At 37.1% G+C, this 20,903-nt stretch overlaps 1 protein-coding gene across 1 annotated transcript in view; it reads left to right on the top strand.

The window, feature by feature from the left end:
- RHPN2 (rhophilin Rho GTPase binding protein 2) overlaps window positions 1–20,903 on the top strand; it is a 31,432-nt gene that overhangs the window by 7,314 nt on the left and 3,215 nt on the right. The window contains exons 2-13 of the mRNA XM_026107593.2: window positions 2,680–2,795; window positions 5,726–5,854; window positions 8,861–8,936; window positions 10,864–10,941; window positions 11,635–11,759; window positions 12,754–12,920; window positions 15,210–15,397; window positions 16,731–16,887; window positions 17,339–17,458; window positions 17,557–17,751; window positions 19,130–19,206; window positions 19,915–20,061. Of these exons, the coding sequence (XP_025963378.2) occupies window positions 2,680–2,795; window positions 5,726–5,854; window positions 8,861–8,936; window positions 10,864–10,941; window positions 11,635–11,759; window positions 12,754–12,920; window positions 15,210–15,397; window positions 16,731–16,887; window positions 17,339–17,458; window positions 17,557–17,751; window positions 19,130–19,206; window positions 19,915–20,061 (1,575 nt within the window). The remainder of the gene's footprint in view (window positions 1–2,679; window positions 2,796–5,725; window positions 5,855–8,860; window positions 8,937–10,863; window positions 10,942–11,634; window positions 11,760–12,753; window positions 12,921–15,209; window positions 15,398–16,730; window positions 16,888–17,338; window positions 17,459–17,556; window positions 17,752–19,129; window positions 19,207–19,914; window positions 20,062–20,903) is intronic.

Below are 20,903 nucleotides of genomic sequence, written 5' to 3'. Positions count from 1 at the left end.
TGTTCTATTGATCTTGGTGATGGGGGAATCAGGTGCTTGATCTTCCTGAAATTTTTTCCAGAAATGGAGCTGTAAGGAAGTATTTGAATGGTGTCATGAAGCTTGCTTGGTACGCAGGAAGGGCAGGGAGTTCTAGGAAGCAGCAGCAGCTTTACAGAGCAAATGAAGACAACAGCAGGGAAATGATACATTTAGGAAGGATGCTTGGACTAAGCTGTAGGGAAAGAAATTGGAAGAAAGTATTGCAGACCTGTACAGGGGTATAGAGAATGAAAGGCCCAAGGTGAGAATTGGGTATTCGAGCTCAATGCAAAAAGCAAGAGAAAACCATTGGGAAGGGTCAAATAAAAAATGACTCAGAATGGAAGGAGAGAAGACTTTCAACATGAAAGAAAAGTTAAACGACACAAAATGAAGAAAAAGCAAAGTAGGAGGGACAGTGGCAGCCCAGAAGAAGAAACAGGCTAAGAGCAGAAAGCGATTTGCAGGTATAAACCGTGGTGTACCTTTAGTTATGCCCTGTTTATGTGTCTGAATGTGTATAAAGGAGCATAAAGGTTTTTTTAATAGTTAAAAGACTACTTTTAATCTGAGATGAATGAACGAGTTTGCTGCATGTGCATGTCCTCTTCAGTAGAAAGTTCATCTCCTGTGTTATCATGTTTGCTGCCAATGTTTCCTCAACAATTAGAGTATATACTGCCCATTCATTCTGAATTTCAGGCTTCTGCCGTAATTGGTGTTTCAATGCAGAAATATTTCTGTGATGAGAGTAATTCGATGTGACATGTTTGTTCAAGTTCTCTGGCAGAGAGTGCTTCTAAAGATATTTAAACAAGCTTCCTGTCATTTTACCTATTTATTACAAACTTTTCAAAATAAAGATTTCAAATTAATAATGTTGTACCATGTGCTTTCTCAGTTAAACTAGTGTAATCTGGACTGATCAGCTCGCTTCTTTATTGCTTAGTCAATTTGCCTTTACTTGCCAACCCAAATGAGATCTCAGTTTCAAGTAGATGATTAGAACTTCATGTTCTACTTAGATACATGCTTCTGTTGTGCTAGTATGTCATTGCCTGACCACTCCTAATTAGAGCTTGTTGAGAAACTTCTAAATGCTGTTATTGTCAAAACCAAATATTTCTAGTCAAAACCTAGAAGGGACAGATCAAAAACAGTGAATAATCTAGTAGCTGGAGCATTTGTGGGAAAACTTGTATTGGACAGATCTGAGACTCTTTCTTGTGTCATGCATAATCCAGTAGGAACCAGACAAACTCGGCAACAAGATACCCAAGGCTGCTCAAGAGAACATGCCTCATGTAAGAGCAAGCCTTAAAACAGAGTGGTCTTAGTTGCTTCAGAATCAGTAGTTAAGGCTGTAGGGATGTGCTGGTGGGGTATGAGTGTCTATTCAACGTTCAAAGACAGAAGCATTTTTAAAAACGGGAGAAAAAGAACCAAAAAAGTCTAAGTTAAACTTTGATCCTGTTAAAGAAAAGCTGCTCAGATTGCCTGTACTTTCCCCTCAAAAGAAGTTGGACAATTGTGCTGTCCTATTTGTCCGTATCTGTTTTATCTTGTCAGTGCTCACTAGAATACAATGGCTCAGTCCTGCTCGTGCGCAGGTTGTGGTAGTTTGTCTTGTGCATGTATATAGAGATGCACAGATACAGGAGTATTTCTGCAAATCCTGAATTCCATACTGTGCTTCTTAAGGGCTTTTTTTGATGAGCAGCTGAAGGTAATCATCATCTCATCTCATGGAGCTTTATTATTCCATATATAGCCATATCCCATCTTACTCGATATTGAGCTAGCCATATATAAACTTGTTTGGCTAAAAGGTAAGAAGAAAAACTAATGGGTGGACAAATGGGTGGACGAATCATTGCACGTGACACTTGAACGTATACAGATGAAATAACTTATAAAGCTTATTCATGTTTCACATTTCTTGTGCGGCATGCAAAGAGGATGTTGGGTTAAGGCAGGGTAGATTTAAAGATTTGAGAGCATTTTCTGTGTGTGATAGGAAGAGCTGTGCAGATGAAACAGTACTGTGCCAGAAATACGTTTCAGAGAGGTTCAGAGAGGAACCCAGGGAATGATGGGTGGGAATTAAGCAGGAGGTCTGAGTACTAGCAACAGAAGAGATCCTTAATTCTTTTAAAATCTGTAAGCAGTGGTGTTGCCAAAGCCTGCTTTCCTGCTTTTTGATGGAACTGCATTTCAAGGCTGTGCATCTCCCAGTATGGAACTCAGATATTTTGCAAAGGTTGAGGGAGGAGCTTCAATAGGACTTTGTGTCTTATGTTTTTGTGAAATCCGTAGGAACTTAATAGCACTCTGTCAAATTTGGTTGTAATTGAACAACAGCTTCACAAGATTGCTAGGGAAGAACAGACTGGCTCATGCATGTACAGTCACACAAGCCTTAAAATAAATAATTGTTGCTTGGATTTTAATGTAAAAAGCTTTGTTCACACTGTCTCTTTATTTTTAAATGGCCAAGTTTGAGAAAAGAAGTACTGCCGAACAGTTGTTGTTACTGATGTCAGTGTAGTTAGCGTATACACATACGGAACCTGTGTCTTTAAAGTTCATTCAAATTCAATGTTGCTCACTTCTCAGAACCTTCCAACAACAACAACAAATATTTTTCCTTACTTCTAGGGATGTAATCCTCTTGCTGAGACGGGACGAAGCAAACTACAAAATCAAAGAGCTGTTCTAAACCAACAGATCTTAAAGGCAGTGAGACTGAGAGCTGGTGCTGAAAATCTCTTACGGTATGTGCCGTCACTTACCAGTTGTCTAGCTAGAGCAACAAAATGCTTTTTTTTAGTCTTAGCGATTGTTTTTTCCTCAGTCTGCCTAACTGCTCCCATAACATGCCAGATAAATTGCTGCTGGATGCTTTGTGAATATCCCTGAAGCTTTTAAGCCCTAGCTCCACAGAATCATTACCTGCTCTAAAGTGCACTTTCAAAGCCACTGTATTGTAGCAAACAGGCAGAGCAGACCATCTTACGCTGCCTTGTTTGATCAGTTTTATTGTTAGTGATAATGGCAAGTGAACCTTACTGAACATAGTAAGGGGTCCTTTTCACACTTTAAATCAAATAACGGTCTAATCACTATCCTGTTGCCCTTTCCAAGTTTTTTTAGATCTGTATTCAACAGTGGAAAGGAACACTGCTTCCCCTATTCCATGTGGTAGTGGTATAGGAGTAGCAGGATAGCACATGTCTAATTTGAGCTGTGTTACGGTTGTCGCCAGATTCTCATACAGTTTGAAGTATCTGGAAGAGACTTCGCCCTTTTTCTATTACATTTGGTCCACAAAAATGTCTTATTTAACATGCATTGTTTCTTATGTAGCTGTCACCATAGAAATAACCTTGTCTTGAGGCTATTATGTCCTGTGGTTAACTGCCTAGCAAACGGTCATGTAGTTTTCCAACAATCCATCCCCTCTGTTACCCAGAACTGTGAAAATTTCCCAAATCCTCATCTGCAGTAGTTTCCTATGGTCACTGTGTCTCTGCCACTGGAGGAGCAATGGGTTTGTGGAGATTTTCAGTCTCCAAGAATAAAAATCCAGTTGATATGCTTTCCTTGGAGAAGTGAAAATTGCTCAGATAAAAATTTTTATTTTCTTAAGCTTAACGTTAGTTGATAGGTTGCTATTTCCCTGTCACCTGACTTTCCACTCCTGGCAAGAGAGGTGGCAGATTCAAAGCTTATGTAAATCACTGGTAGTTTTAGCCTCTGTGACTGATTTAACTTTGCTTTGTTTTCTGGTAATTGACTGAGGAGTAAGGCTTTAGGTCTGTTCCTTACTGTATTCATGCAAAATTCTTTTATCTGCTTTTGAAGGCGAATGCTAGTCAATCAGTAGATGATTCTGCGTGTCAATTTGGGGGTGTTTCAGAAAAGCTACAGAGGCCAGCGATATCTAAATTGAACACTGATTAGGATACCTTTAAGCGGAATGTTAGAGTAAAGTTGGGCTCCTGAAATCAGTATTAACTCCTAAAATACTGAGGTTGCTATTGACTAGAGTGGGAAATACTCCACTTTGAAGAGTAAAGGATCAGACTTACTTCTAAATTCTTCTAATTTCTATTTCTAATTTCTTATTTCTTCTTACTAAAAATGTAAAATGAAATGATATCTGTTCAACTATTAAAATTTGCTAGTTGCAAGTTCTTTGAAGTAAGCCATTTCAAAAGTAATCTGACCACTAGATGAGAGTTCACATGACTGGATATATTTACTGTCTCCTAAGAAAAAGCATAAATAAACAACTTTCAGATTCTGCTTGGATTTTATCAAGTTTCAAAAGCAGCAAACCAATCATTGTCTACCAAGAGCTTCCTGCAATAGGACTTGAGGAAAAACTGGAAATGCGGGTTCCTTTACTTTTGACTGAAACACAAGTAAATGCGAACAAAGCGAGCTAGGCTTGAAACAAACAATCCACGTTGTGCGAAGACTTTCTAGAACCTCTGAAAGTCACCCAGATGTTAGTACTGCTTAATCTAGCCAGTGTCAGGTGCCCGGTAAAGTACAGCACAGAAAACTCACAGATAACACATTTATGATATGAAACACAAGCTTAGTGGTGTAGCCTTGGAATAACAGCCAGTTCTTCATAAAACATTCCATAAAACTGGAGGATGTTCCAAGTGGAGATTAGCTGTATGAGAAGTTTGTTCCTAAATATTCATAAAATTTAATATGAAATAGAACAGAAGTATATACAAAATGCTGCAAACCTGGAAAAAGAAAAAAAGAAAGTATTGATTGTCTAATGATTTGGAGGCTCTACTATAGGGATACAATATCTTACGCCTGGATGCGGATCAATGCTTTTTATCTTAAACTCATATCTGTGACTGTAGATAACAGTTTAAGTCTCTTGAAAACAGCAATATTTATGGAGAATCAGGTTAGAATTATGGAGATATATATGTATGTATATGCACCCTGAAATATACAAATGAGAAATCACACAGCAATGCTCTGGGACTGTGTTTAAATACTAATATCTACTGTGGCAACAGTTCAAAAAGTTGTCGTGTATTTACATGACATATGAATGGCAAAGGAAACAAAACAAAATCTTATTTGAATCACAAAAATAGAATTATAGAGGAAATTGTATTGTGTTCCACTGAAAGACTATTATATATATATTTTTTAATCTACATACGTGGTTGTAGAGTATTTTGGAATAACTCTTTTAGGAAAACTTTTTTTTTTCTTAATGGCACTACAGATATGTCAACAGATCATTAAGCTATTCAATTAATAAAACAAGGGACTATTTTGAAAAAATACATCCTGAAATCACCTGCCCCACCCCCATATCTTGTTCAAAGAAAATAACACATAATCCTAAAATAGAGTAGTGATAATGTTTAAGGTGCTTTTGTTTTGGTGATTAATATGTTATTAAAAAAAAAAGTTTACCCCTAACACCACACCAAAAAGATTAGCACCCAGCAAACCACCTAGCTGTCTGTATACCGTTATCTGGAAATTATCACAGGTTCTGTCTTGACAGATTCTGAAACGTGAGATCTCGTGTCATCTCTTAAGGGGAAAAAAATAATCTTAAAAATGCTGAGAATGCTAGTAAGGGGGTCAACAAAGTTGATGTACAGCTCCTGTTCTTTGGCACTGAAAAAGTTGTGTCTCTTTCTCTCTGCAGAGCTACCAACAACAACAAAGTACGAGAACAGGTACTACTGGAACTGAGTTTTGTAAACTCAGACTTGCAGATCTTAAAGGAGGAATTAGAAGGACTTAATATCTCAGTAGAGGTTTATCAAAATACAGAGTAAGTGAAAAGCTAAGGTACTCCATTATCAACAAATCCTCTATTTATCACTGGAAATAAAACTGTTGCTAGGTAAATGTGAATGCTGGCCAATAACTAGCTGAAAAAACAGAGAACTTGATAGAGAACATGTTTGGTGGTAGATTTGTTGACTAAGGGTTAGTCCGCATATTTGTCTTTGCCTTGGGAAAGGTATGTTGCACTAATCCTTAGATACTGAGCTCCTTCGTGGAGGTGAGTGCTGTAAGAATTGAAAGCTTGAGAGCTTTGTGGGGAGATGCATGGCACCTAGAAGAATTTCCAATATTAGTCTGGGTAAATAGTTCAATTCATTATTACCATGAATAAACCTAGCAATATAGTATCTGTTCTCAAATGCAGTGCATGCAGCAATCCTCCCTTTAGCTGGAGAATAAAAGCAACAGCACTGCTTTGCAGGTCAAAGCAGACATGAGGTAGTCTTTAAGGTGTGCACTCTAGTGATAGAAATCCATGAATTAGCTGACTGAAAAAGAGAAATATGTAGTAGATGTAGTTTAAGTTGGGCTTGCTTCAAAATGTTATTCTGACTTTAGAGAGGTTGAAATGAATTCCTCAAACATCAAACTTTTGAAGTTAAAGATTGTTCATTTTCTGAATACTGCAATGACTTCTGACAGTTAGATGTCTTGATGCTCCTAAAACTAAGCATTTAATATTGGATTAACTTTAGCAGCTCAAGATACAAATATAAGTGCTTCATGGGAAGGTGGGTGTAGTTTTGGGTCCTTCTTATCGCCATTCTCAGTACAGAGTTAGCTTCTGGCTGGACAGTAAAGAAATCTCAAGATAGAGGGACTAAACACACCTCCAGTGCAGCATCTTTCAATTGAATGCTGACTTAATCCAAAATAGCCACATTTAATTTTTTTCGAACAGAACTTGTGCCAATTTTTTTTTCTTAATGGCAAACTTTGACACCTCTCCATTTTTCTGAAGAGAAAATGCTTTTGTTCAAAATTTTACTAGTTTTCACAGATGCTTGTGAACATAGAGAACAGTATGAAGGGGACAGCTGTGAGAGTGAGACTCCAGAAGTATTAGTCCTGCTTCTATCTAAAGAATATTTGAAACATCTGACTCCTCAATGAAGGATGAGCATCAGGTCAGGCCCCAAAGCTGGTAGAACCTCGTGCCTGGACACCAGTATGCTTTTCCTTCTCTCCTGATCCTCCTTCTCCAATTTGTTTTGAATTGTTTCTTATTTTTCTGATGCTGTGCATTCTAAGCTGTAGGTACTTTTTATGTACCACCAGATAAAGTAATCCACTCCCTCTGTAACTGCTGTCCAGCCTTTATTTTGCTTTAATAGCAAAAAAACTATTAATAGTTGCTCTCTGAATCTATTGTGCATATAGTCATCAAGAGGAGGTTACACCCACATTACTAGAAGGGTTAACTGTATGTTTCCATCACTCCACACTGTTATCTCTGCCTGAAGGGCTGCCCTTTCGTGTTTTGGCACACATCTGAGCTGGGTTGAGTAGCATGACACCATTTCTATTCTGTTCTGGAAAACCACGATCTCCTCCCGGTCTGTCCAGTGCCTCCATGAAGTATTGCATGCTGACTCCATGGGTGTGACACTATAAAAACTTAAAAAACAGAAATTCAGTTTCTTTGAATAAAATTGGTGTCTGCAGAAACTGTGAACTGTACTAAAAATTAAATCATTACAGATTTAGGGTTTCTTTTGTATATGTCTCATTTCCCTTTCAGAAATAAAAATCTTGCTGTAAACTGCTATAAAAGTGCTGTGGTTTATTCTAAAAGCTTCATCAGAAATCAGATTATTTGCACTTTCCTGCAGTGGTATTTGTGCTCTGTACCCTGGAGGTCCTTCTTGAGCTAGTACAGCTGCTTTCAGATTGTGCCAGCCAGTTTTAGGACTCTTCCTTTGCTGAGGAAGCTGCACTGCTACTCCCACCTTCCCCACATGGAATTTTCACCAGTGAGAAAGTGATTTTGCTGCCTTTGCTGATAAGATTATAAATGAAACGCACCCATGGTATTTTGTAGTTGGTAACAGAACACTCTAAATAATGCTTAGACAGTGAATCAGTTGTTTGGAGGAAAAAGGAAAATATCACATAAACGTAATAATTGCCAGATACTAATCCGTTAAATCTACTAAACAACCTATGTGCCTGTAAGCAATTCTGATTTTTTTCTTTTTTTAGATTGGGTAATATGTTTAGAGGAAGAGCAGTAGGAGTAGCTTTTGTGTTGAAGAATAAATGGTGTTTTTTTAATTCATAATAGCCCTATTAGATTGAGTTGTTTGCTAATATGATCAGGGTTTAAGTCCATGATACAGATGTGTATTCTCTTGAGGATCAGATATTATTTTTTATTAGTATTATTATTTTTTGAACGTCACCATTTCCATCCTTTCATATTTTAGAGGTTGACGCTTGGAATTGTTTAGAAGCTAAGTAGTTCTCAGACTTCCTAATCTTAGATTTTTTTACTGTTAAAGTTGGTGCACTCTGGCCCTGCTTTTCCCTGTGCTACACACATCTTTTCTACACGTGAAACCATTGATACTGATGATAATTACTTATAATTACCATAGCTTATAACAAGGGAGACCTTGTAGCAGCTGTGAAGCTGTTTTCTGTCTATGTAACTTGTGCAGGTGTATAAAGGTTGAGTTTTATTGCAATACACAGGCTTTGAGAGTCCCCTTTCCTTGGAGGAAAAATAGGCACTTGGAGATGAAAAAGGCGCGTGCGAGTAGCCTTCCTCACCATCCCCTCTAGGAGTCACAGGCCATTAAGCAGACTGTCTTGGGCTTTAAGAGATTGTTATGAACTATGTAGCTTTTACCTCAACACCTATCAGCATACTAACTTTCTGTCATCACATGGAACAAAAGTAAATCTCTTATCTATAGACAAATAGAAAACAAAGATTTCTGGGTTTTGTGTGTGTGGTTTTTTTTAATCTTTTATTCCCCCTCCACAGAGAGACTTTCAGCATTCCCTTGGTACCTCTTGGCCTGAAGGAAACCAAAGAAGTAGACTTTACGGTCCCCCTCAAGGTAAATTTCAGAAATACATTTCAGAATAAATAGTTAAAATGAAGAGAAGTAACTTGCATTTCAGATTTTTTTAAAGTAAGCATAATTTACGTACAAAATGTCTTTTGTTTTACTTGCCCTAAAAAAAAGGGTTTGAGATCGCAATGTGTTTAAAAGTTATCCAGCAATTATTTGGGTTCTTAAACTGCTTTGTGACTTACCTTAAATTTTTGTGAACAGAAAACTGGGTGTGTTTTCTGCTGGTGCGCTTGGTGGAAATGAGGGCTTTAACATTTGTACTATGCTTGATATATACTAAGTACTACAAAGTGCAAATGAAGCAAATCTTCCTTGTTGAGAAGCTCTTACAGTTTAAACAATATGTTGAATACTCTGGTATAGTTTTGTTCTCTTTAGCCTGCAGTGGAGCTGTGGCACCCTTTGGTGTCTGTAGGGTTATCTGGATTTTCCATCCTCATTTTTTAGAATTTTCTGTCAAGGGAGAAGGCCTAGCTAAAATAGGTTGAATAGAGGAGCTTGAAAAGCGTGTTGTTCAGAGCAAGTTATGACTCTGGGAAAAAGGTGAAGATCAATTTTAAGGGTGCTTTGTGGAACCATTTCCTGGAGACAGACAGGGCGTGTAGACTAGATCCTGTGTATATGTGCATCTCCCAGTGCAGTTAAAAGAAATTGTGTCTGATAAGTCTGAGTGCATTATTCGACTTGTTCAAAACCTGCCATATTTAAGGTGAATTGGGTTCGTGCCTTACTTATGTAAATAGCTGACCACAGTTGAGTCCATCTATGGCAGGGGCAGGAGAATGAGGCAGTTGGCAGCAATGCTCTATGGTTAAGAGCTGCAGAATTATCAAGCCAAGGGGCACTTGGATTTGGAGCTTCACACAGAAATTTTAAGCTGCATTTGGTATCACTTGGTGTTTTTTCTCTGGAGAAAAAATGGGTTTAGACTCTGAGAGAATTATCTTTGGGCTTTCTTTGAAAGCTGCAATTAACATTGGAATTAGTTATATAAAATGTCACTCAAATTGCAATAAAATTCTTACCAATTCTTCACACTTCTTTCTGGATTTGGCAAATTCAAAGATTGAATACAATACGTAGACTATTCCATTTAACACTTATTATCAGCCTCAGTTGATCAACAGTAGAGTTAAACCAATAGAAAATTAGTATAAATAGGAAGAGAATAAAAATACCTTCTGCAGTCTTGACTATTCATTGCTACTGTAATTGTGAAAGGAGGTATAAAGGTTTTATGGAGCACATTGCAGTGCTACTCTCGCTTGTGCTAACCAAGCTCTAACTCAGTTGCAAAGCAGAGTTGCAGCATTAGCACTGCTTTTTTGTGGGCTAGTTTATCTTGCTGGCTCCCTGAGCCACCATCTGCATTTCTGTACTACCGTGTAGATGTGCCTCATGGTAAACTGTCTTTTACCTCACTGTAGAATTGGTCTCTGCTTTTACCTCTGTAGGTTACTCTCAGCAGCCAGATTCTGCTACCTTTTATGCCATTGCAGCTTTGTTAATCTCAATGGAATTGCATTAATATAGCTGACAAGAATTTGGCAGAGTCTCTTTCTGTTAATGAGTTTTCATGGTCACTTGATTTGCTTGTTATTTTATAGTTAAGAGGGTTCACTTGTCCCTTTCAAAAGCATTAAGTGCTGTTGTTTTAAAACCCAGTGGAGATGATGTAATAGTTGTTTCAATTCCTTTACACTAAATTGGAATTTGTCTCTGTTATGAGATGAAATTATTAATTCAGTTGTCTTTTCACAGCCTTATTACTTTATATTTTCATTGACAGGAAGAGAATAGAAAATATACAGCTCATGACTGAAACAATTTTTTCCTGTCTGTAACTACAGAAAAATTTAATGAATGGTTTAGGTTAATTCTAGGTTAATTTTAGCTATTACTTTTTTAGGACTTTATTTTGGAACATTATAGTGAAGATAGTTCTGAATATGAAGATGAAATAGCAGATCTCATGGATCTGAGACAGGTAAGCTCAAGTATGGCATAATGAGGATTGCTAGATCAAGTTTTAATCTACAATAAAATTGTATATAACAGCATTTGTATGGAATCAGATTATACCATTTTTACTCATAACTTACCATATTTGTACTGACTTCACTTCCGAGATATGGAACGTGAATCTCCATCGTCAAACAGCTGTACAATCTGAATACAGAACAAGTGAAGAAAAGGATGAATGAAAAAGTTATGCAAAATTATTGAGCTATTGAGAAAACTTTGTAAACCCAGAGTCTTATTATTTTTGAGCTTAAAGTATTTTAAAATTAGCAGTTTGAGTGTTGAAGTGAGTGTGTCTGGTAAAGGTCTGTAACAGAATGACAGTTATTTCTAATTAGGGGTTATTTCCAGTAATATACTGGAAACATAAGATTTTCTTCTAGCTTTCATAAAACACGTACCGTCTTTGTTTTACTAACTATGAGGCTTGCCAAATACATCTCCCATGTGCTTCCTTAAAGGTTATGTGCTACCTTCTGTGTAGCTGGAAAACTCTTACTTGGAGTGCATCCATAAGGCCTTAAGCTTACTGTTTCAGATTCCACACATTTCTGTGATATGCAGAAGTCCAAAGAAAGCAGAGCTTTATTCTTGGTGTTTCAGTGTTCATGCTGTAACTCAACAGAATGTACTTTGTTTTAATCTATTGTATTTTAAGGCCTGCCGTACTCCCAGCCGAGATGAAGCTGGTACTGAGATGCTGATCAGCTATTTTCTTCAACTTGGTCATGTAGAGAACAGATTTTTTCCACCCACCAGGCATATGGGGATTTTATTTACATGGTAAGTGCGGAGTTCATGTTTGTTTCATTTTTGTTTATTCTATTTTGTTTGTTTTGGTTTGGTTTTGCAGAATGTTGTTAATCTTTACCTGTCTTCTGTTTGATTTGAAGAATGTCAGTGTCGTTGTGTCCTACCCCACCCCCAGTGTGTGCTGTCAATGCTTTGTTACCGTTAAGAGTAAACCTGAATACCATAAAGCCCTTTCCATGCTTAGGATGAAGTCATTGGCTAGATTATGATCTGAGCTACAGGTTTGCACAAGGGAAAGAGAAAAAAAAATCTTCATTTTAGACAACTGTAGATGTTTCCTGGACTCTGAACCTTGGTATGTGAAGCAGACTGGGAATAGATCAGACCTTAATTCACCCCCTTCAATTTGCTGAGGAGAACATTCAGGCAAGAATATGGGAGTAATGTCATTTGTTACTCCAGTGGTGGGTTTACTACACCTGTTAGCAAGGTTGGACTCTGAGTTCAAAACCTTGATTTTTTATGATGAGAAAAGGAAATGACTACCATGCAGCCAAGAAGAATTGCTAAATTTTTAATTGTAACTGCAAGAACAACTTTAAAATATGAGCTGTAGGGGGTCTGACCATGCCAATAGTTATCTTTGGCAGCGTCTAATAGCGCATGCCTGATAAAAAGTATGAAAACATGGCAAGCATACATGGATACTTCCCCAGTATACTGTCAGCCTCTGGCATCTGTTTTATAGGGACTTTGAGTTAGATATGATGTGCTTACAGAAGTGTTGCTTTAAACCCCCCTGAAAACTAAGCCACAAATAAAGCCATCATCTAGTCTGCTCTAGTTTGTGGCATGGCACGTGGATTGTACTCAGAGTACGTAAAGGTGATTGGAAATACCATTATTTTCACTGTATCAGAACAGTCATTAAGAATTCTGCTGTTCTTTTGGAAAAACAGAATGAAAACATCTGTTGTTTCCATGGCCTCCGCTTATCTTAACACTTTTTGTTTTGTTTCCAAAGGTATGATTCCTTCACAGGTGTCCCAGTGTGCCAGCAAAATCTGTTGCTTGAAAAAGCAAGTATTTTATTTAATATTGGAGCCCTCTATACCCAGATTGGCACAAGATGCAATCGGCAGACCAAGACTGGACTTGAAAATGCGGTTGATGCTTTTCAGAGAGCTGCAGGTACAAATTTAAAAGTATCAGGAAAGTCTTAATGCAAATGTTCCAAATCTCAGTCTGACTTCCTGCAGATCTCTGCATTTTCCTCACACAAAAAAAGGAGGAATAGGGAAGCCTAGTGAAAAGGTGAAATAAAGCTTTAATTCAAAACCTGGAGCTGCAGTCTGAATATGCTGATAAAGACAGTGAATGCCATGGTTAATGATTAATCAGTTGTAGCTCAAAGGTCTGAGCAGTAGCTCTAGTGTTAACTGTTTCATTCTTCATTTTTCCAACATAGCTGCTCTGACCTCCGTGATATTACATTGGTGTAAAATCTGTACAAGAAATAATTTTAAGGGTTGATAAAGGGCTTAAAACAACAGTTTTTCATATGGTGTCTTCAAAATGAATCTTACTATGTTCTCATATAAAATTATCGATTTGCTTGATGCTGTCTACATGTTTTCCATAGATTTCAAAGGCAAACAGATTCAAAATATTCAATGACTCTCCAACCCAAACTAAAAAAAAATACAAATTCGAGTAAAGGGAACTGTGTCCCTTAACTAACATGTTAATTTAACTTAAACTAACATGTTAGAGAAGATTTTGTTTTCTAAATTTTTGTAAATGTCATCAGTGCTACAAATACAGCTTATAGATATTATCTATGTAATCAATAAGATTTGTTGCTGCATTAACAATCTGTGACTATTGGTTTCCACTGCATGTATTGCTTTAACAGCTGCAAACCATGGACCACAGAGTGGGATTGTCATAAAACCCCTCTTTTGAATACACAGAAAGCTGTCCAGAAACCTTGATAATATTTCTTCATGCATTCTTAAATAGGTTTTGTTTTCCTATGTTTATATTTTATCTAAAAGAAATTTCAGTACTTGAGAAAATTCTCCTTTCTGCTTCTACTTCTTCCATTTTACAAATAAAATCACTACTTTTCACTTCAACAAACTATTAATTCACAAACTGAAATATATAATCTACCAGTACGGTACCTTTGCAGGGCCCCAAACCAAAGTGCTCAGGAGGCATTTCTTTGTACCTGTGCATGGTTCCGTAACACTGTTCATTATGTTGCTTAAGACATTATGTAGAGCATGTATTAGCTGTTTCTTGGTGCTGAATGGAAATTGCTGCATGGAGTTTATCTTCAACAAAGCTCTTGGTGTATATGTGCTTACTACATAAGCAGAAATATGTTCAGACCTAAAAAAAAAAAAAAATAAAAAAATTCTTTTTCTGTACTTTCAGTTCCTTTCATAAGGTAGTATACTCCATTAGTACATTCGATGTCTCTGACAAGTTCTTGTGCAGTGCAAAGGTGCAGAAAGATGGATAATTAAAGTTTGTGTAAGAGCATTTTTATAAAGTATAAATATTAATATAGATGGTGAAAAGTCTCAAAAACTGGTAGTAAGGAAATATAGCACAGCAGGGCCAGAACTGAAAGTAGCAACAAGAAATAAGATTGCAGAAGGTGGGACACTTGTAAAGCAGAGGTCTTATCGTTACACTTGTGCAGTATTATCAGCAATTAGCAGGCTAGTAGAACTCACTAAACCAGTTGGATGACGTGCATGCCGAAGGTTACATTTCCATCCAAGTAACTGTTACTTAATGTTTGCACTACAGTTAGTGTTTGTTTTTAATTTGATAAATGATAGAAACAATTAACATGTTGGTGGAACCAAATGTCTGGAGCAGAATCTAATTCTACCCTATTAAATATATTCTAGTTTACTTACAGGGATGGAATGGAGCTTTCATTGGGACACTCAATGTACTTAGCATCTGAAAAGATTCATAATTAATAAGTTTATAAGTTTGTTTTTTCCCTCCATCCAAAGGATCTACCTTTGCCTTCTTACAGCCATATAGATCTTTATTTTTTTTTGTCCTATGTATAAGCCTTATCCTACCGCCCCCATATAAAAGTCACATTCAGTTGAGCATAGCTTTTAAGATGAAGCAAAAAAACTGTTATAAGCAAATCCGAAGTTACTGCCCTTAAAACTTGCAGCTTCTGTTGCTTCTCTAAATTACAATTTTGAGAACTTTGCCCAAGGACATTTGGGAATGCAGAGTAAAACTAGGAGGTCAACTTAATTTCAGGTTTAGCAAGAATCCCTTCCGGTAGATACAGTTCATTTGGATAATTCCTAGAAAGCATGTTTTCAAATTTCTTATTCTATATGCTAGACTTTAATTAAAAATTAACTTGATTGTTGATGAATTAAGTTCACCTCTTTCTCTATTACTAATGCTGACTAAATTATTTGATGATTTCAGGAGTCCTGAGCTACTTAAAGGAGACCTTTACTCACACACCAAGTTATGACATGAGCCCAGCTATGCTGAACGTACTAGTCAAAATGATGCTTGCTCAAGCTCGAGAGTGTGTCTTTGAGCAGATCAGTCTCCCTGGAATACGCAATGAGTTTTTCACACTAGTGAAAATGACACAGGAAGTTGCCAAGGTAAAATGAGAGACTTAGCACTGGAAACAGTTATTTTAAAGATTAAGTTTTGTGTTACTAGCTAAAGCCTGTAGTAATGCTAACGGGTTTTATTAAACCTAAGTGTTAACAACCATTACTGAAAACAAAAAGTAACAAAGGACAGCTGACAAGTTACAACAGAGGGTTAAAATGTGAATACTACAATATGAATATTGTTGTATTAGAATTTCATTAGATTTTTTAATTGAGCTTTAATAGAAACTTGCTGGAATACTTGGGCAGCAGACTTATCCAAGATTTTTTTACAATCTATTTGCCATACTGCTCTTTCCAACAGTACAGATCTTGTTCATGGATTAACATACGAAAGGACAGAGTTGTTTGTGTGGTTCTCTGTAACTGCTGAACACTTAGCTGGGTGTAATTTCCCAGCAGCTGGAGGGTATGCAAATCTAAAGAGCTGAACTCCAAAAGAATAACTAAATGGTAATGTGGGGAGGAGCGGGGTTGTCCAGATGAGCAGAGTCGGTTGAGGTTTCAGGTTGGTAGCTGCGGTACTATCTTGAGAGTTGCATTAAAAAAATGGAGAGATGGACTATGCCCCATAAGGTAGTGTTCACACTCGGTGGACATCGGTAACATCAAAAATACATGGTATGAAGATGCTTTCTGAGCCATTTCAGAGTAGCAGAGATATAATTGCTTCCATACTAACTAAAGTGGGCAAAGCCTTTCCTACCAACCTTGCAAAGCCACCCTGACTTATTTGTAAGCAACGAACAGCTGCTGGGGGGAGACTTTTGGATTCTGTCAGGTGGAGTTGTTTGATCCATTAAAACAGTGTTCACTGCTTGAAAAGCTGTTTTACTCCTTTTGGATAAAAGATAGTAGTCCAGATTTAGCTAGATCACACAAGCTTAGAGCTAGATAGGGCTCCACAGTTCCAGAAGTTAGGGGCAAATCTAAAGCGATATGCTTAACCTTCTTTCTCAGCTGAATTAATATGACAAGATTTATTTTCAAATTAAAGAACTGTTTATTATATGGTATTTTTATTGAACTCTCTCAAGCCATATAAATAGATCGAATGACTTAGTCCATCTATTCTTGTACAGAATTGATTTATTTTTCTGGGACAAGGGCGGGGGGAAGTCAGATATGGAATTTCACATTTTCCCTAAACTTAGTTTCACCTTTCTAACTGCCCTTGTAGCACTCTGTTCCCCCCCTCCCCTCTGAAATGATGCACATTACATTATCTTAAGGCTGAATGTAATATATTTTACTTGAGTAACTGAGCTCCTAATCACAAATACAAGTTCCTGTACTTTAATTCTGTGCTTTATTTTAGGTCGGAGAAGTTTACATGCTGGTTAACAGTGCAATGAATCAGGAACCAGTCAAGGAGAATATCCCTTATTCCTGGTCTAAACTGGCACAAATAAAATCGGACCATTACAAAGCTCTAGCGCATTACTTCATTGCCACTATCCTGTGTGACCACGAGTGTAAGAATAATAATGTTTTCTATATATTCATATAAAAAATTATTTGTCCAATGAATAAGACTAAGAGCTAGGAACTTTGGGGTTTCGGTATGTATTATTTTGTAGCCATTTTCCCATTCAGATATGAGGCAATGCTTCGTTATGTCCTCTGCAGAAGAATGGGAAAGTTCAGTACACTAACTTTTGCAGAAACACGTGATGTGCTGTATCTATTGTATGCTACTAAGTTGTTCAGTTCTTACGTATATGTTTTTGGCATATAAGCATTACTTACATATTGCAGATGATAAAACTGATACAAGTCCGAATAACTTGAAATTCCTATCAATATGTACTTGTAAGACTATTTCTCCACATCTGGGGAGAAAGTAGCAATTATTGCACAATACACCAAGAGGAACTGGGCACCAAGAAATGTGTAATGGCTTATGTTCTATATCAATCATTGTAGTGCAGTCCAGCGATGATGAAGATCAACAGGAGAAAGCCTTGTCCCAGTTGTATGACTACGTGCCAGAAGGAGTGATGGTTCTCACCATTTTAAAGGACAAAGTTCAGAGAAAACAATTAGGTAACTGCCAGTTTCATCCAGCTAATGGATGACAATTGAAAACTACTTTGTATTTATTGTGTTCATGGAGGACAGCTAACAGTTGCTAATTTATCCAGGGAAAGCCCATTTACGCAAAGCCATTGTTTACCATGAAGAAGCTCTAAGAGTCTGTAGTCTGTGCAAAAAGCTTCGAAACATCGATGTTCTCCAAGAGGTCCTGACAGCTGCACACAAGCGCTCACTTCTCAAATATGCTCAGCAGGACAAGGAAGATGACTTCCTCAGTCTAATCCAAGCTCCGGATATCCTTCGTAAGTACTCATAGCTAGAAATCAAGGGTCTCTAACTAATAATCAGGTGCCCAAGGTAAGTCAGTAAGGGTCTTATTTTCAGAAAGTCTTGAGCTACCCTTCCTTCTCTTCCCATCTGAAAGATGCAGCTTTTCAGTAGTGCTAAGTCAACTCAGCATTTATGGCTAAACAAAGAAGCTTTTTCTTTGCATCTAAAACTGCTTCCCCCCTGACGTTAACCAGCATTAATTTTTTTATGAAATAATATTTATGTAATTTGAAAATATCTCATGATGGTTCTTTTTCAGGGATTAAGAGCATGATCCAAAGACTCTTCCCTCCAAGAAGTCAGTTTGAGTACAGAGTTTTGGAAAAGACTTGGAGGGGGGAGAAGTGTGTGTGTGAGAGATGATGGATGTACCTCAGGGAGCTAAAAAGAGATCGTGGTGGTAGATCAACTAAGAGCTGCCAGCAGCAGTAGCAGTAACATGCTTCAATTTAGTATCTATTGTGCTGCAAAATATTAACAGGAAGGAGCAGAAAAGTATTTAAAAACTAGCATCTGGATTATATTTAGTATTTAAATTATATTTAGAGAAATTTTTATGAAAAAGGGAAATCCCTATGTAAGCTACCAATGAAGAAAATTTGCATTATTGCTATTTTAATATGTGACTATTTTATATATATTATATGTAAGATATGTAAGGAATCTGATCTCAAATGTCTATTATATGTTTCTTCAATCACAGTTTAATGAATTTTGTTATAGCTGCTTTACAGTGCATCTCTCTGGCCACATCTTATTTTGGAGTAGATAACAGTGATACTACTTAGAATTCATCTTCATTTTTGTTTTGGTTTGTTTTTTTTTGGTGAATATCTCATGAGCTAACCTCTCTCCCCCACCCCACACCCACAAACTGAGAAACTTAAAAGCTAAAATCATAAGAGGAAAGACTAATAACTGTTTATCATAGCATAGGTTTTAACTTGGCTTAAGTTGTTAACTCAGTTTTGCTACTATTCGTTCTTCCTACCTTAGTCCAGCTGATCCAACTATTTCCTCTTTCGGAGCTGTGAGAGAGAGCCAGGATTGTCTTAATTATTTTTCAAAGAAAAAAGCATTCAAGAGGAGCGTAGCGTAGTTTTGTTTGGTTGGATTATTTTAAACTTTTCGTATTGATAATATGAGCTCTGAAGATTTTTTTTAGGTGATTTAGAAATTTGTCTTACATATTTCTACTTAATGACTTTCTGTACAGTCTGATAAGAATTAAGGAGAAACTTCTATCTAGCTGGCATTTAAGAAAAAGAAGTCTGTATCTTAATTCTTTGTTAGGATAGTCACATCATTAACACTTGGGAGAAAATTAATTTGTTTTTCCTTTTGTTTTAGCTAAAACGGAGCATAAAGTAGAAATGGTCGCTCCTCAGTTTTCCAAGGTGAAAGTTAAAGACTTCTTTCACAGGCTGGTACGTGATATACTGATGTTAGCCAACCTTTGTCACTTTGCTAATGAGTGTATGTTCAGTCTAACGTGAGAGAAATGACACAAGTATCTTAGTCTGAAAACATTATCCTGTAATAACTGTTTTTCCAGAAGTTACTTGACAGGCTACTCCTAGCTTCAGAGGTGTAAGTCAGCTTGAGATGCAAAGAGTAAAAATGTTGTTTGTATATGGCATTACACAACATTCAGTCTTGATGAGCTTCATGAAAGTCCTATAAAGTTTCAGTGGATACCCCATTTACCTCATAGGTGGGGAGAAACGGGGTACTAGGAGATAAGCAAAGCCAGTTTTTCAGGTGGTTTCCTGTATATCAGTGGGCAAAGGGAAATAGGAATTCTGGTTAGGATCAGAATATCTGATGTTTCACGAATCAATTTATCTTCTTCAAAATGGAGTGATATAGGACTTCGGAGCCTGCAGCAGGCTCCAAACAGATTTCATAACAGGTTGGCAGTGTTGCTGTTATCCTACTCCCTTTGAAGTACCCCACAAAGAGTCAGGGACATCTTAAACTTCTGGGATAAATCTCACTGTTCTATATTTATGAAAGTAGCTGGGAGTTAACCTGAATAAAACCTGCGTAAGATGAGCTTAAAGCATTATAACTTAAAAATGCTTACTTACAAATGACAATAAACCATCATGTGCCTGCTGTTATATAACCTCCAGGGCCCACTGTCGGTGTTCTCAGCCAAGCAGAGGTGGACGGCGCCGCGTACCATTCACTTCTGCTGCGAAGCAGGAGAGCTAGGATTCAGTCTTAAAGGAGGCTCACCAGTACAGACTTATTGTCTTGATCCAGTTTGTTCTGCAGCAGTAAGTAAATTGGTGCAATATTAACTATTTATCTCCAGACACTAGCACTACAATTTTCTAAGTATAATTTTAATTTGCTTATATTGGTGTACAGAGGATTTCTTGACTTCTAGTATATATCAGTATGGCCTATTCATATGATCTGCACAGGTTTTCAGTGCTATGTATGTCTTAGATTAACGTTAGAGTATCTGCGTCCTTGACATCACATGAAACTAGAATAGATTTTGTTCACACCTCATAGATAAAATCACAAATAATACAAGCAAATATATTATTCCCCTTCTAATTCAGGAAGTTGGAAGGGATAAAGACTCTGGAAAGTAGCGACAACAAAAAGGATAAGGATCAGGAAGGGACGGTAGGATGCGCCCACAGAAAAAGAGGGGAAAGAACATTAGTGGCTTCTAATATATTGTTCTTCTGGGAAAGAAACAAAGGGATAAAGCAATATGCAGGGAAGAACACAGCTTAAATAGAGCAAAGGCAAAAACAATCACTTAAGTACAAATGAAAATACTGAAGAAACAGAAATAAGAACTGGAGGAAATGTTTCATGGAAGATGATAGGGTAGCTAAAATGAGGTTTCAGTTATTTTAGGAGAAAAGTGAAAAGGATGTAAGAAGAGCTGATACCTGAGTATTTAGGCCAAAATCACATTTATCAACAGTAATTTCACAAAGAGGTAATTTGTGTGCTTAAAAAAGTTGTATTTGTTGCTTTTATGCTATTTATACACTTTTGTTCTACCTGTCTGGCTAGACAGTGTTTTTATGGCTTCTACAAGGCAAATGTCCTTAGGGCAGATATTGTATAATGACAAAAACATCTTATACATCTT

Source organism: Dromaius novaehollandiae, chromosome 13, assembly GCF_036370855.1.
Source record: "Dromaius novaehollandiae isolate bDroNov1 chromosome 13, bDroNov1.hap1, whole genome shotgun sequence".
In the NCBI taxonomy this organism is placed as follows: Eukaryota; Metazoa; Chordata; class Aves; order Casuariiformes; family Dromaiidae; genus Dromaius; species Dromaius novaehollandiae.
Note: the sequence above shows the minus strand (reverse complement) of the source record. Positions and strands in the feature narration are given on the sequence as shown.